Raw genomic sequence first — 15983 nt, forward strand, 5'->3', positions numbered from 1 at the left:
CCAATCTTGCTGCCTCAGTACAGCTACATACTGCTGTACATTATTTTTTTTTCCAAATCCACCAATTTTGATAAAATATTTCCAATGCTTACAAACAACAGAAATGTGAGACCTGATAAACTGTAGAATATTTGGAGAATTTAAATTAATTAATAAGATACAACCACAATACTATGAGTCCCTTCCAAAAAAGGCAGAAGACCATGATAAAGATGCCTTGAATCTGCTTGCACAGTCTTGTCACTGTAGATAACCTCTCTGTTTCCCAGGAAGCACTAATAATACACTGAAATTAGCAGCTTTAATAACTGGTATATTCATGACTTTCAAACAGAGTATGAATTATTATTGTCATATAAAACTTATAAAAACCTGTTGTAATTGTCTTGAAAAATCCTATGACATCCGGGAATATTTCCTAAACCAGACAGATGAGCCTCAAGTAAAGGGAATTCAATGGGAGTACTCAGCAAAACTCAAGAGGAGGAGGTCAAACTCCTTTGACTTCATTGAGTGCGCCCTCAGCAAGTTTGCAGATGACACCAAGCTCTGTGGTTCGGTTGATACGCTGGAGGGAAGGAATGCCATCCAGAGGGACCTTGACACGCTTGTGAGGTGGGCTGATGCCAACCTGATGAAGTTTAACCATGCCAAGTGCAAGGTCCTACACCTGGGTTGGAGCAATCCCAGGCACAGCTACAGGTTGGGCAGAGAAGAGATTCAGAGCAGCCCTGCAGAGAAGGACTTGGGGGTGCTGGTTGATGAGAAAATGAACATGAGCCATCAGTGTGTGCTTGCAGCCCAGAAAACCAACCGTATCCTGGGCTGCATCAAAAGGAGCGTGACCAGCAGGTCGAAGGAGGTGATCCTGCCCCTTTACTCTGCTCTTGTGAGACTTCACCTGGAGTGTTGTGTGCAGTTCTGGTGTCCTCAACATAAAAAGCACATGGAACTGTTGGAACAAGTCCAGAGAAGGGCCACGAGGATGATCAGGGGACTGGAGCACCTCCCGTATGAGGACAGGCTGAGAAAGTTGGGGCTGTTCAGCCTGGTTCTCCAGGCTGAACACCCTCCAGAAAGCTGTGTGGAGACCGCATAGCAGCCTTCCAGTATCTGAAGGGGTGTTATAAGGATGCTGGGGAGGGACTCTTCATTAGAGACTGTAGTGACAGGACAAGAGTAACGGGTTAAAACTTAAACAGGGGAAGTTTAGACTGGATATAAGGAAGAAGTTCTTTACTGTGAGGGTGGTGAGGCACTGGAATGGGCTGCCCAGGGAGGTTGTGAATGCTCCATCCCTGGCAGTGTTCAAGACCAGGTTGGACGAGGCCTTGGGTGAGATGGTTTACTGTAAGGTGTCCCTGCCCATGGCAGAGGGGTTGGAAGTAGATCATCTTAAGGTCCTTTCCAACCCTAACTATTCTGTGATATGCATCATAAGCCTGGTAAAGGACAGAGGTGAAAGAAGGGAAGATTTTATCCTGAGCACAGGAAGGTTGCAGCCAGGAAAAGCTCCTTAGGGAAGATTGAGAGCAGCTCACAGGTCTCTCAAGGAAGGTCTAAATTTGACATTAAAAAAGCTGAGTTTAGGGGTGACAAAGTGTCTCTTAGTCACTTCTACAGCACCTTCCTCCAAACAGTACACCTAGTCTTCTGATTTGTGTTTTAAGTTTACACTTGCTTTAATTCACACAGGTCAATCTGACAGGCATAAAGTTACCTTTATTCCTCCAGTGGTAATAGCTCTGAATACATTTGGAGCCATATGGACAAGCCCACAATGGATCCCTGAAGCCCATGACTGAAGTTTTCATCAACTGCAGAGTATTTTCCACAAACTGCAGAAACTAACTTGAAGCTCATGCTTATTAGGGGTGGGATAGCTGGGGGAACACCTGCACAAACCAGAGCCCTCCTGGGGAGCAGGGATAAGCCTGCAGTTCCAGGTGTCCCTTGCTTTCACAGTACTACACTGAGGTGAGCTAAATAAAATCTTTAGCTCATCAGCTGGGAAAATTTCAGAGACATTGAGAAGTATTTACCTTCTATACTAAAAATGCGCTCTCCAAGTGTTCCTGCTTCTTCCAGTAGTGCAGCCTCAGATGACACATTAAAGAAATACTTGTCTGTTGGATAACTAGCAATTCCTTTGATTTCTTTAATTAAGTTTTTAGTATCAAGCTCATGCCTGATTAAGTATCCCAAAACCTTGGGTAAAAAAAGAAAACAGAAAGAAGAGTGAAGGAAATCATGGTGTTAACTCCAATTTTTTTTTTTTTTTTACTTTTTCATCAGTTGAAGACAACCAGTATTTTGCTAGTTCATGGAGATTGATGCTAACTTAGTTTCAGTGTCATCACTGCAATAATGTGTGCATTATATACAACTTCTATATAGCATGTGTACTTTCATACATATACAACAAAATAATCTTTCAAAAACTGCAATAATATATATAATTATAGTATTACTTACAGCAATGCCAAATCTGGTTATGTTGTCTTCGTTGCATTTACCTATCACTGCTTTCAAGTTGGAGCCATCATGTGATTCACCATCGGTCACAACAACCATTACTTTTGTGGCTGTTGGACGTCCTCCTGATTCAGGTGAGAAGGCATGCTGTCTGTTACAAAATATTGGATTCATCACATGTCAATTTATAATGGAGAGAATTCAGTATATATACTATAATGAATGTGTCCATCACTGACTTTTTAATTTGTAAATTAACAATCTGCAACAAGAATTCCTGTAATTGAATTACATCAGAAATGTAATCAAAGAAGTAGAGAAAAATCCAATTAGGATTGGGCATTATTTCTGATAAAAATGCACATGCCAGGGAAAATAATATTTTTTCTGCACAAGTGCTTCTAAGTAACAAAGGGTGTTTTTTTTTTGTCAGAGCTATTAATGTTTTATAACACCAGAGTAGCCAGGAATTGGGTCCACCAAGTTCAAATATAAGAAGAGTATTAATAAAAGGTTCCTCAATACTACTGCAAACATCAACTCCACTGAAGACTGAGTATGTTCCCAAACAAATTTTTCAAGGCCATTTGATTCATTACGTATTTTGGCCTAGAGTTCTGTCCTGCAAAACAGCATCTTCCTACTGAGAAACAGACCTGGTTTGTATACGTATTCTGGCACAGCACATTTTGCATGCTGCTGGTGCTGCAATGACAAACTGACAACAGAACACCAATGTTAGTGGTCCCACTGAATCCCTAGATAAACCTTTTATTTCTTTTAATGGTTTTGTATCTTTCCTAAAAGCTTGTCCACAGTGTTCAATGAACTGTTGTATTTAGACATCTGTGACACCTCAAACAATTCTGTTCAGTACCAGAACTACTTTAGTGTAGGGTTTAACCCAATAGTTTTGAGCAAATTTAGTTTACTTATCCTTCTACTGTTTTGCATGTGGCACTCTAAATGTACCTTAATGATTCTGCCTGGTGCTGAGAACCTCCTCAGAGGCTCCAAGGATATGCACTCCCAGTGGGAATGAAATTCAGGATATGCTCATTGTCTTGTAAGATAAGTTACAACAGTTGCACAGTAATCATCAGTATGTTTTACCTTGCATAGTCAATGGCTTTGAAAGTATTAGTGAGATCTCCTCCCTTCTGATACGTTCTCGCCATTGCTTTAACAACCTGATCCTTTGTTTCATATGTACTCAAGTTGAACACCACACGGGGATTATTAGCATACTGAATTAAACCCACCTATGCAATAAAGAAATTATGTTAGATCATCATGCATTACATTTACATATAATCATGACACTTATTTATCTATCATGTTGGAGTAAAAGATCTGCAGAACACATGGGATGGGGTTATAATTTCCTTCCAACGCATATAAAACCAATTAATATTAACAGGTTTGGAAAGCGAAGAAAGCTATAATGCTCTTGCACCTTATGTCATTTATTATGGACTACATTACGTTAATGCAAACAATCTGAAATAGTAGGCATTAAATGTTTGCTTGGTTACTTCTGGAAGAGCTGATGGATAGCGACAGTATGAAGAGCTCTGGGAAAAATGAGAAAATAACAAAAATTCTACAAGCTGACAGCACCTCAATCTGATCTCTTCTAAGAAAATCCTAAAGGTTAGTTACTTGACAGCACTGTAAACCCTATTTATTTTTAATAGAGGTGAAGCTAAAGACATAAGCTAAGTGCATTTAATATGAAAGAAAAAAAAGAGACAATGCTAAAGGTGAGGTTCAGAAAGGACTGAGCAGGAAGCCTAGCTTTTAAGCACCTCACTTCCAAACTAGCCCAAGGAAGAAGGCAGCCTTTGGGAGAGAGATTTCCAGTGCCCCAGTCTTTGTTCCCAGAACTGTTTATGGAAAATGGATAACTGCAAAGACAGAAAATGTTTAAAACAAAAAAAAAAAGCAAGTAGTAAAATTTTCCTTACCATCATCAAATTAAAAGAAAAAAGAACACAAAGGTCAGAGAGTAACCAAGCAGGAAAAACTATTTTAAAGATGCAGCAGTTGAAAGTAAGACCCATATGAAAAACCTGCAAAAAATCTATTCTACTTTCACCACATGCACACAGACTGTATTTTAATTACTTTCACACATAAGGAATGAAAGAGATCTGACTCCCCTAGCTATAACTTAGACTTTTATTTAAGTTGGTTTATGTTTCAATCAAGTTACTAATCCCTTTCGAAACAGGTTAGCTGTGAAATAACAATACTGAAAGGTAAGGAAACAGCATAACCTGTGGCTTTGAGGGAGTACTGTAGTACACTTGGTTTCCTTTACATTTGCTAGCAAAACCCATTGTCTTTTTGTTTTTTGGTCTCTCTCTAAGAGGTCTGTGACTTACCTGGGTTTTGTTAAGGCCTATGTCTAAGCCTTGTACAAACTTTTTCAAAAATGCCCGCACTGCATCCCAGGGATAAATGCTGTTTGACTCATCACAAACCACCACGATGTCTATAAGGGAGGAACACTCTAAAAAATAAAAAGCGGACATTAAATACACTTTCAGTCTCAATACAATTCTTTGTCTAAGTTCAGAGGTGCACAACTAGGTCTCACACAGGCAACACTTCAGATCAGGAAGCTTTTCCCCAGAATGAGGACTCAACAGAAGCATATGCAGATTTTGAGCCTGCAGTGGTGCTGTGCCTCTTAATTCAGAGGAGTGAGTCCATATTTATACTGGCATTGGGTCACAATTTGTAAGTCCTTACATGTGAATCACAGGACTTTGCTACTTGCACATATATTTTAAAAAACAAAACAAAACAAAACAAAAACCAAAACCCCAAAACCCCCACAAATTAGTAGTCCCTGACAGAACATATCTTGATTTTGTTTGATATGCCTTTTTAATAGAATCTGTTTTGCACATGTTGTCTTACTTTGAATAGCAGGAGTAAAGCTTCGTAGGAGCTGGAAACTTGGATTGATTTCAGAACAGACTCCTGTTGCATAGTATTGGCTTCCACACTGCTGTGCCCACAAAGGACCACAAGTCTTAAAAGTAACAACAAAAAGAAACTATAAAAATGACAAATATTTGTCTTACTTCACCTGTACAGAAAAGCACAATAAGCAGAACTACAGCCATATAGGATCAGAGGAGCCCTCTTGGGTAATCAAGCAAAATCCCTTGCAATCACAGCGTATCACTCTCACAGGCTTTCTCACTGAATGGATATTCTATTCATGATCATCTTAGTGCCTCCTTCTGCAAGCTGGTCCCTCCAGACTATGCACAATTCTAACAACTAGGGAGTGTGACTTGGTCTGCAAGCAATCGGCGCTGCTTGAAGCCACCTGCTCTACAAGCTGTAGTTTAAATCTTGGGTTGGTATTAGCACATTTGCAGAGGAGTTCTTCTACTAACCAGGAGGTGGCACCAGACCCACGAGCATGCAGGACGCTGCGAAGATGCAAGAGGTTTTCTTGTTTTTCTCTCGGTAAATCCGATTACCTCCAACAGTGCGAGCAGACTGAAGGGTTTAGTGATCAGTGAGCACACACACATATATTAGTTTGAGAAGCCTTGTTCCCAAGGGAAATTCACTTTGTGAAAATAGTTACAACCTAAATGTTTTCATCGTCTCAAGGGAGGGTGCAGCCACACGTTATGCACTGTCCCATTTAGCCCTCAGCTACATATTTCACTGCCTTTCAGGGAAAATAATCTTGCTTCTTTGCTGCAAATAATCTCTGTAAAAAGAAACTGGCTGCATGACAGCCACACCTCTGATATTAGAAGGATAGGTGCAAAAGTACCTAGATAAAGAAGATGGACACTGAGACAGTATTTTTTTAATGAGGATATTTGGGGGACCAGGAGGGATTTTCTTTTTGAATAAAAAAGATGTTAGGAACAGAAAATGCACCATCTCTATTTAGGAAGAGAAGAGAGAGTGAATGGCACTATTACCCTTTTCTCAAGAATATTGAAAAAAGAAAATTAAAGGCAGAAGTAAGTTGAAAATCACATATTGGTTTACCAGTGGTGGGCCACATCAAACTACCTTAACATATTTGACAAGATGGCAGATTTTCTACAAGAGAAAGGAAATACATCTACATAATCTGATCTTGAGATAAGTGCTCTTTTTAGCTGCTACATGGGGCATGATTAGTTTTACTGGAAAAGATAGGTATTTGAAGAGGTGAGAGGTACAAAATGTCTATATCGGTAACACAGGTAACATAAAACTTCTATATTGGTAACTGTGAAGCTGGAAGAGTGCTACTAATCTTTAAATTAAAGCTGTTTTGTAATTTAAAGTTCTTTATAGATTAATCTCATTTGCCTATTTCTAGTTTCCTTTTATATTAATGGTAACTCAAAATTATGATGTTAATCTTTAATAAAAAAATAGAAATGTTCTAAAATGTTCTACTAAACTTCGCTGTTCTTAAAAAAAACAACAAAAAACCCCACATTCAAATGTTCTAGTGTTGTAACAGTTAGAGACTTAAGACGCAACATTGATACAGGGGAAACCTGGGAGATCACATACGAAGAACCGAGGAAGTTGAAAACTGGAATAGTAGAAAGGGGCATAGATGTGTCCTTAAGGACTAATGTTAAGAAATGTTGACATAAACTAGTTGCTCACTGAGTGGAAAAGTGAACAGCAGACTGATCAGGCACTGGCTGATTGCAGGGTGAGGTAAGCTTGCAGGGAGCATGCAAATCAAATATGGCCTAAAGATACGTGAAAAGAAGCACCTGCAGCTGAGACAGGGAAGTTAAAAATACACTATATAGTGCCCTAGAAACACTCATATGGAATACGGCAAAAATTTGTGTTTATTTAGCAAATCAAAGGACAAACGAGCAATTGTGGGGCATTAAATACATAGAGGAGATTTCACATGTTAAATACAGAAAGGAGATTTTACATGTAGGAGACAGGAGCTGTTCCTTTCAACTAAACACAAAGTACTTCCCCAGAACCAAACTGACAGAAACACAGATGAGAAATCTGGAAAGAAGATTGTTAACCATCAGTGAAATTCTTAAGCACCTTTCCAACAGGACTAAGCATGCCTCAGAAAAATGTAATGTGGAAATTGCTGCCCTGTACTTAGGATACCTGTGGGAAGCAATCACATGGCATCAAATTAGCTGAACCAGCAGGACTCACAAGCTACAGCACAGACATGCCAGGCTGGGTCATGCTCCAGCCAAGCAGTGCAAGGATGCAGCACAGACATGTGCAAGCTGAGATGGAGGCTGAAAAGCAGCCACGGGAGGAAGCAGCACAGTAATCTGGGCGGGGGGGGGAAGAAGCTCTGAGCTAAACCAAAGAGTCCATCACAGAGGCCAGCTGCCAGAGATTGTGTCTCAGAGAGAAGCTGCGGCTGACAGCAGCCTGCAGCGACAATCAGACGGTCTCCTCTTAGTTGTGGCAAGAATTAGACAACAAGTCCTGGAGCTTTTGGTATTTGTTGAGGCTAAGTCACAAATAAGCACCTGTCTAGTACCCCGTTTTCCTTATGTCAAAAAGAGCTCCGGTTGCCAAAGACATGGCTAACTGTTCATGTCTTACCATTCAGCGCAATTTTTTGTTACTTTATGAAATTTAAGGAGAGTCAATCAATAATGTATGGATCCAGAAATTATTTCTAACTGAGAGAAGTTCAAGTACTATTAGAAAATACAAGTTTTCCTGCGTGAGATGTGATTTAAAATCACTGCAATTACTGATACTGGTTAAAAGTGGGTATGCATAGGAGGGCTGCATTAACAGCAACCAAAGGTATTATCCAAGAGATAGAATAAGACTTTTCTAATCAGCGTCTTCTCAAAAAAACCATCAAGAAGAAAACTTGATGTATTTGAAGTTCTGATTAACTTTACTAACTCCAAGAATGCTGCTGGAAAGGTTGGAATTAGACTTAAGTACTTCACTGAACTGAGCTAGGTGGTAATGAAAATAATAAACATTTGAATATTTTTTGCAATTATTAGGAAGATGCAACACATAAATGTGAAGCTGAAAGTGAATCTCAGAGTTCCTCTGCCTGCAATTTGTTGTTTCACTTAATTACTGCAATGATGCATCAAACTGGAATACACTTACACTGCAACAGTTTTCATGCTTATGGTTAGGATTGTAAAAAAGACTATTAAGAAGGCATCAACCTCCTTTCAGTTATGCAGTCTGTTTTACAGGCCCCAAGGAGACTGGTTTGCAAAACATACACATATTTTGTGTATATCCTCCAGCTTACCAACCAAATAAAACATATTGCAGATCCATGGAACTAGAAATGCTAACATCTCAGGGTAACAGCCTCTGTGCAAGCACATATGGAGGGAGGCAGACTCCATGCTGTCTTTTGAAAGTGTAACCAGAACTATACAAGACTGTCTTAGATACATGGTGGAAATATTCTTGCCTATGTTGTCTGACTCACTACAGAGTCTTTAGTTATGTGCCCTTCCACAGGATATTTATATAAATGATGGGAAGATTCCATAATTTTCCTGACTTTTAAACAGGTAATGACAGTAGGATGGAATATTTTAAAATATGCAAAATATGTACTAATCTATGCTGCATAATCAAATATATTCAACTTGGACTTATTAAAAAAAAATGCAGAGAATTCTAGTCTCTTCATTGTCCTCAGGAATTTCTGTGTGTATTGCATATGTCCTTGATACATACCAAAAATCCTCCGGTTTTTGAGTTCTGTATCAGAGTTAACCCAAGGTTCATGACTTCCTTTATCTCAGTCACATTTGAAATATTTATTAGGGCTGAAAGAAAAAAAGATTAAGTAATGACAGAATAGTAAATAAGATATAGAAGCAATTTAGTAAGTTAGAATTCATTTTCAAAATCTTGATTTCTCAGGATCTAAGATTCCTTTTCCAAATGGCTGCCTATGATTCTGACACGAAAGGAACAAAAGCTAATCTTCATCAAAAATTTACTAACTGTTAACTATAGACATGAATTCAGCATGTCCATTTAGAGGACCTGCACTTGAGGGAGCCAAGAGCAACAGGGAGGAAGAAATGGTATTTTTGTGTATTTTTGACTAGCTGAGTTGCTGCAGCTGAGCAGCTACTGTTACATTCCTCAGGACACCAGACTCCTCCGATCCAGTATCAGGCTTTAGACAAAAACGTGGAAGGAGTGGTGGAGGACAGAAATGATCTGCACCACATATAAACATAAAACAGGCATTGCAGCACACGCTGCTGCCCTGTATTTTTACTGTATCCAAAAGTGAATCCTATTTCACGCCCAGTTTGCAAACACAGAGAGGCAGAAAAGGCTTCCTGTGCACTCACACACTCGTCCCTCACGCAATCCACATTGGCAATTCCCCCTGGGTATCCCAGCATGGACCTCGCATCTGCATGATACCTGGACCTGAGGCGCCCCTCCGTTGGCTGGTCCAGCTGAGCAGTTTGCTAGTGCACATACACACAGATGCCAGGTTTGGGGAAGATGCAGACAGTCACTGCACTAGAGCCCCCACCAGTCCCTTGGCCTGTGATCCGTGGTTCTGCTCCAGCTGCCAGCATGGGGCCCTCCGTGACACAGAGCCCTGGTCCTTCTGCCATCAGCTGGTTTTGGGACACATACTGTTCCCAGCCCATAGCTTGAGGTTAAAGACCCCAGTTGCTGCAGTATCTGGTGCTGAGATCAGAGGTCAGGACACGCATAGCCCAGCCTGACTCCAGCAGCTGGCACCAATTTTGGCTCGCATACACACAGGTCTCACCTACAGCTGGCAGTGAGTCCTTGAAGCATTCACACACATATACAAACAGAGAGATAGTTAAAACTTTTAACAAGATAGATAGGCCTGGTATAAAACCAAGAAAAAAACTGAACAACTGTAGCAAGGCATTATTTGTTACAACTTACCTTGTAAATTCAGTTTTTTACATGTGGTTTTGGATGTACCAACAGGACATGCATAGATATCCCCAGTTCTGTTAGAGGGATAGCCACTCCAGGGTGAACCAACCAACAACCTAAAGTAACAGGAACTTCGTTAGGTCTTTAGTAACACTGGAAAAGTTCAGTAGCACTACTACATAGCACACTTTAGGCAACAGATAAAAAGGCTTTTACCAGATGTAGCACCTAAAGCACTCAAGAGTCTCCTCCAGAGCTGCTCCGAAGCTTTACTTGATGTAAATACAGTGGATTCCGCAGGGACAGCTTTGGTGGAGGAGCCTCTGGGGGTTAGGCTGCCTCAAATGCATTTACTGTTGTTTCTGTGACAGTCTGTCACAGTGTCAGAAGAAATACAGCCAAGATACCAATACATACAGATGCATATAAATTTTGAAATATATACATTGGCGATTGAGACACAAAAAAAATTGTCTCGCCAGTTAATAGTTAACTTAGTCCTTTTGAGTTGTTATTTTAGCCGATAAGAAGCATTTCCTGCAGGATCTGCTCAGCAGCAGTCAAATGCTTATGTCTGAGCTTGAGCACTAACACACCTTGACCACACTGAGTCAGAAAGAAAACACTGCAGGTGGTAACAGTCTGCTGCACAAAGTGTTTAATCCTGAACAAGAAAGTTAAGACTTAGGGTAATTTGTGCCTACTATACAAAGTGATTCATTTTCTCAGACTCTGTGTCTGCCATGAGGTTTTCCCTCCAATATCTGTTCCTCAAGACCACTTCAATTTTACCTGAAAGCCTTCACAAAGCTGGGAATACTGCTTGAATACCTATTTTTCAGCATAAGTCTATGAGAGAGTAAAACCAGCAGACAGTATAGGGCCACAAAGGGCTGGCAAAGACAATTCATTATACAGTTTAATGTCCAGTGAAATAAGGGTAAGGAAAAACATTATCATAAGAAGATGATCTCACGATATATGGAAAAAAAAGTGAAACAGTTCATTAGAAAGCAGAGACTGGGTTTTCACTCCAGCAGCAATATGGCTTTCCTTTCATACAGATTAGTCTATGGTTATACTTAATTCATTTATGGGACAGTAAGAGGACAAGAAATGGGATTCCAGTGTAGAACGTGGAGTATCACAAGAAAACGTGTTTTCTAGTAGGTCAACAGGTTGCTAAAAGCAAAATTGTTGTTCTCTGAAATTTTAAGTAAGTAGCTACAAGATAACAAGCCAAGAAACCTGGACTTGTGCAAAGCACTCGACACTGTCCCACACGACATCCTTGTCTCTAAATTGCAGAGACATCAATTTCATGGATGGACCACTCAGTGGATAAAGAATTGGCTGGATGGCCGCACACAGAGAGTTGTGGTCAATGGCTCAGTGTCCAGCTGGAGACCAGTAACGAGTGGTGTCCCTCAGAGATCGGTGTTGGGACCAGTCTTGTTCAACATCTTTGTCGCTGACATGGACAGTGGGATTGAGTGCGCCCTCAGCAAGTTTGCCGATGCCACCAAGCTGTGCGGTTTGGTTGATACACTGGAGGGAAGGAATGCCATCCAGAGGGACCTTGACACGCTTGTGCGGTGGGCTGATACCAACCTGATGAAGTTTAACCATGACAAGTGCAAGGTCCTACACCTGGGTCAGAGCAATCCCAGGCACAGCTACAGGTTGGGCAGAGAAGAGATTCAGAGCAGCCCTGCAGAGAAGGACTTGGGGGTGTTGGTCGATGAGAAAATGAACATGAGGCGGCTGCAGTGTGTGCTTGCAGCCCAGAAAGCAACCGTATCCTGGGCTGCATTAAAAGGAGCATGACCAGCAGGTCCAAGGAGGTGATCCTGCCCCTCTACTCTGCTCTCGTGAGACCTCACTTGGAGTATTGTGTGCAGTTCTGGTGTCCTCAACATAAAAAGGACATGGAACTGTTGGAACAAGTCCAGAGAAGGGCCACGAGGATGATCAGGGGACTGGAGCACTTCCCATATGAAGATAGGCTGAGAAAGTTGGGGCTCTTCAGCCTGGAGAAGAGAAGGCTGCGTGGAGACCTCATAGCAGCCTTCCAGTATCTGAAGGGGGGCCTATAAGGGTGCTGGGGATGGACTCTTCGTTAGAGACTGTAGTGATAGGACAAGAGGTAATGGGTTAAAACTTAAACAGGGGAAGTTTAGATTGGATATAAGGAAGAAGTTATTTACTGTGAGGGTGGTGAGGCACTGGAATGGGTTGCCCAGGGAGGTTGTGAATGCTCCATCCCTGGTGGTGTTCAAGGCCAGGTTGGATGAAGCCTTGGGTGACATGGTTTAGTGTGAGGTGTCCCTGCCCATGGCAGGGGAGTTGGAACTAGCTGATCTTAAGGTCCTTTCCAACCCTAACTATTCTATGATTCTATGAAAGCTGAAGAGGGACTTTGTACAGGGACAGGTGGTGACAGGACAAGGGGGAATGGCTTTAAACTGGGAGAGGGTAGATTTAGATTAGGTATCAGGAAGAAATTTTTTCCCGTAAGGGTGGTAAGTCCCTGGCACAGGTTGCCCAGAGAAGTTGTGTTTGCCCCATCCCTGGCAGCGTTCAAGGCCAGGCTGGACGGGGCTTTGAGCAACCTGGTCTAGTGGAAGGTGTCCCTGCCCATGGAATGGGATTGGAACTGGATGAACTATAAGGTCCATTCCAATCTAAACCATTCTGTGATTCTGTAATTCCAATGCAAGAACCTTGTACTATTAAAAGAACGCGTTGTTGTGTTTCAAAGCAATTGCTACATATCATACAAACTTTTCAGGAGTCCTCTGATTTTACTGCTGCAAGTTTATAATTAGTTTGGATAAAATAGCTTTGATAAAAACACATAGTTTTAGAAGCACAAGTAAGAGTTTGCATCCGTCTTAGCTTTCTCTAAGAAAATACTGCTAGTTGCATATTTTAGTTTACTTCATAGAAACAGCTGGATTCGAAAAGACCTTTGAGATTATAATGTCCAACTGCTACCCCAGGACTGCCAAGTCCACCACTTCACTTAAAGCCTTGCTCGGGGTAACTTCAGATTCTGTCTCATGTGTATCAGAATATTTTAAAAATACCTGCTGCCTTCTCAATTACTTTGTTGAAAAACAGTGATTACACAGGCAGCAGGAACAGGATTTTGTGTACTTCTACCATCTCTAAACATGCCATTCATGTTCATATAAATAACTCTCTATATAAAACCACTGTATGTTACCTTAGCTGTGAGGTAGCTTCTTATCTTCTTGCTACTTTCTGAGGCGTACAGTCTTTTCTGCACAGTGGAAACCAGAACCATCATAGCTGAGGACCCAGTAACCAGGGTTCATGAGAAACTATTCCATCAGTCATGCACCAATAGATGATGCAACCAACAAATACCTACAGTGACACAGAGGACTGGTCAGTAGTGATTGTCAGGAGGAAAACATGCTATACAGCCTTCCCCCTTGTTAGGGACTATAGAGTTGATTACTGTTATAAAACACTAAGTGGGCTGATTGGAGAGAGAAAGGGCTAACAGTTTTCATGGAAACACAAAAGAGTTTAAAAAAGGATGGCAGCACTGCAGGTGTAATATCTGAAACTGGAACAGTTTTTCCACATTAACTGTGAAGCTGAACATTGCACTGTACATTTATAAATACTTGTATGTTTTTTCTAAGTTTCCCAGAAGCCAAATGTATTCCAGAGTCCTTGCCTGAGGACAGCTACTGTTCAAAGAATGACCTTAACAGATCTTGGAATGCTGGGAGGAACTCTTCATTAGGGACTGTAGTGACAGGACAAGGGGTAACGGGTTAAAACTTAAACAGGGGAAGTTTAGATTGGATATAAGGAGGAAATTCTTTCCTGTTAGGGTGGTGAGGCACTGGAATGGGTTGCCCAGGGAGGTTGTGAATGCTCCATCCCTGGCAGTGTTCAAGACCAGATTGAACGAGGCCTTGGATGATACGGTTTAGTGTGAGGTGTCCCTGCCCATGGCAAGGGGGTTGGAACTGGATGATGTTAAGGTCCTTTCCAACCCTAACTATTCTATGATTCTATGAAATACCCATGCACCACTCCGTCTGGAGACAAACACTATCCACAGAGTTTAGAAGAAGCAATTCTCTCCCTTTCAGCATGCATACTTATGCTCACTCTGGGCCTTAAGGTGCTCAGCAGTTATGTGAGCTCTGAAACTCATGTTTCCCCCAACCTCAACATTAATTCCAACCTAAACATCTATTTAAAACAAGGAATTATCACTCTTTATACAAAACCCACTTCTAGGACTCAATATTCACAACAATTACACTTTTGTTGGAACTACCCTTGTGGCTGTTGTGTGATACAGACAGAAAAATGTAAGCCAAACAAGGCAAACTCTTCTAATCTTAAACCCAAACTTAAATCTATGCCACCTGTGTCCAAAGCAAACTTAATTTTGTCTTTCATTTAGCTTGCACTCCTCATACTTTACAAGTTATTATACTGTATTCCCCTTTGTTGTATTAGCTTTCTTTGTAGACTTGTAGCATGAAGAAATCTCAATGCTATAACTATACTGTAAGCCAAAAAATGCCACCCTGTACACAGAATTTAACACTTAGAACTGTTACTGGCACTGTGATTTTCAGAAATGAACAGTTATTAACCGCTTTCCCTTATTTGACTTAATTAGCCTGTCCTGCCATCAATACTCTCCTGAGAAAAAGTTACCAACCAACTTTTGCAAAGCCTAGCCCTATATATTTGGTATTAATTGTCAAAGGTCCTAGGAAATAACTCAATTATTATTTCTTTCATATCCTGAGCCTTACTTAATACTAACCTTAATCTATATTAGAAATCAGCAAGTTCTTCTTGCCTTTGAAAAGTAACATAAACTATTACAATAGAGAGTTACACAATATCTGTGAAAATGCACGAGTATCTTTCTGAAACATCAGAAGTGAAGAAAGCAGAAGAGTACCTGGGTAGCATCCTGCTAACTACAGAGTATTTTTTACTGTGATTAAACAGGATGCACATAAAGCAGAATGAAACAGAATGGATCAGGAAAGAATGTAAGAAACGAACACTAAAATACTTGAAAATGCTTGTTTCCAAATAAACTGTATAATGTATGGTGTGTTAATTAAGGATCCTTTTCAGCCATGAGTTAAATATTTTTTTTTACAAAACTTTCTTATGTGTCCTTGTAGACTGTCTTAAAACAATACTATAGTGATTAGTGTGTAACACTGCCACTGTTTTTACTATTCGGCTCCTTAATAAGGCTCCAACACTGTACACAAAGCAATGGAACTACAGGAAGTCAAAGTTCAGCAGCAATGCCATACCACACAGGCTGCAGGAGTGGCAGATCAAAGTGCAACAGGAATTATTTCTGGGAAATTACACCATGACAAAGCTAGTAACTGGCAAAGTGTGATGTAGCAGAAAACAAAATCAGAATTCACAGTGAAGGGCCGAATTCCCAGCTGTTGTCAGAGCAAGTTTTATATTTTCTCATTTCCTTTCTTTTTCTTTTTTTTCATGCATTTTCTCTTTCATGTGTCTTCTAAACACAAAGATGGCTAATAGGAAAT

General features: G+C 40.6%; 1 protein-coding gene across 3 annotated transcripts in view; it reads right to left on the minus strand.

Annotated features, from left to right (window-relative positions):
- Nucleotides 1–15983, minus strand: part of ITGA2 (integrin subunit alpha 2) — a 71098-nt gene that overhangs the window by 31260 nt on the left and 23855 nt on the right. For 2 of the 3 annotated variants that reach the window (XM_057403053.1, XM_057403054.1), the window contains 7 exons: nucleotides 10402–10511; nucleotides 9187–9278; nucleotides 5404–5518; nucleotides 4863–4990; nucleotides 3589–3737; nucleotides 2476–2626; nucleotides 2043–2208 (listed from right to left, as the gene is read on the minus strand). In XM_057403053.1, coding sequence (XP_057259036.1) covers nucleotides 2043–2208; nucleotides 2476–2626; nucleotides 3589–3737; nucleotides 4863–4990; nucleotides 5404–5518; nucleotides 9187–9278; nucleotides 10402–10511 — 911 coding nt within the window. Of the gene's footprint in view, nucleotides 1–2042; nucleotides 2209–2475; nucleotides 2627–3588; nucleotides 3738–4283; nucleotides 4377–4862; nucleotides 4991–5403; nucleotides 5519–9186; nucleotides 9279–10401; nucleotides 10512–15983 lie in introns of those variants that run through there. The other variant, XM_057403055.1, reaches the window with a different exon arrangement.

The sequence above is a fragment of the Pezoporus wallicus genome, unplaced genomic scaffold (assembly GCF_028554395.1).
Source record: "Pezoporus wallicus isolate ANWC-B61680 ecotype Strahan unplaced genomic scaffold, APGP_CSIRO_Pwel_v1 contig_2997, whole genome shotgun sequence".
Classification (NCBI taxonomy): Eukaryota; Metazoa; Chordata; class Aves; order Psittaciformes; family Psittacidae; genus Pezoporus; species Pezoporus wallicus.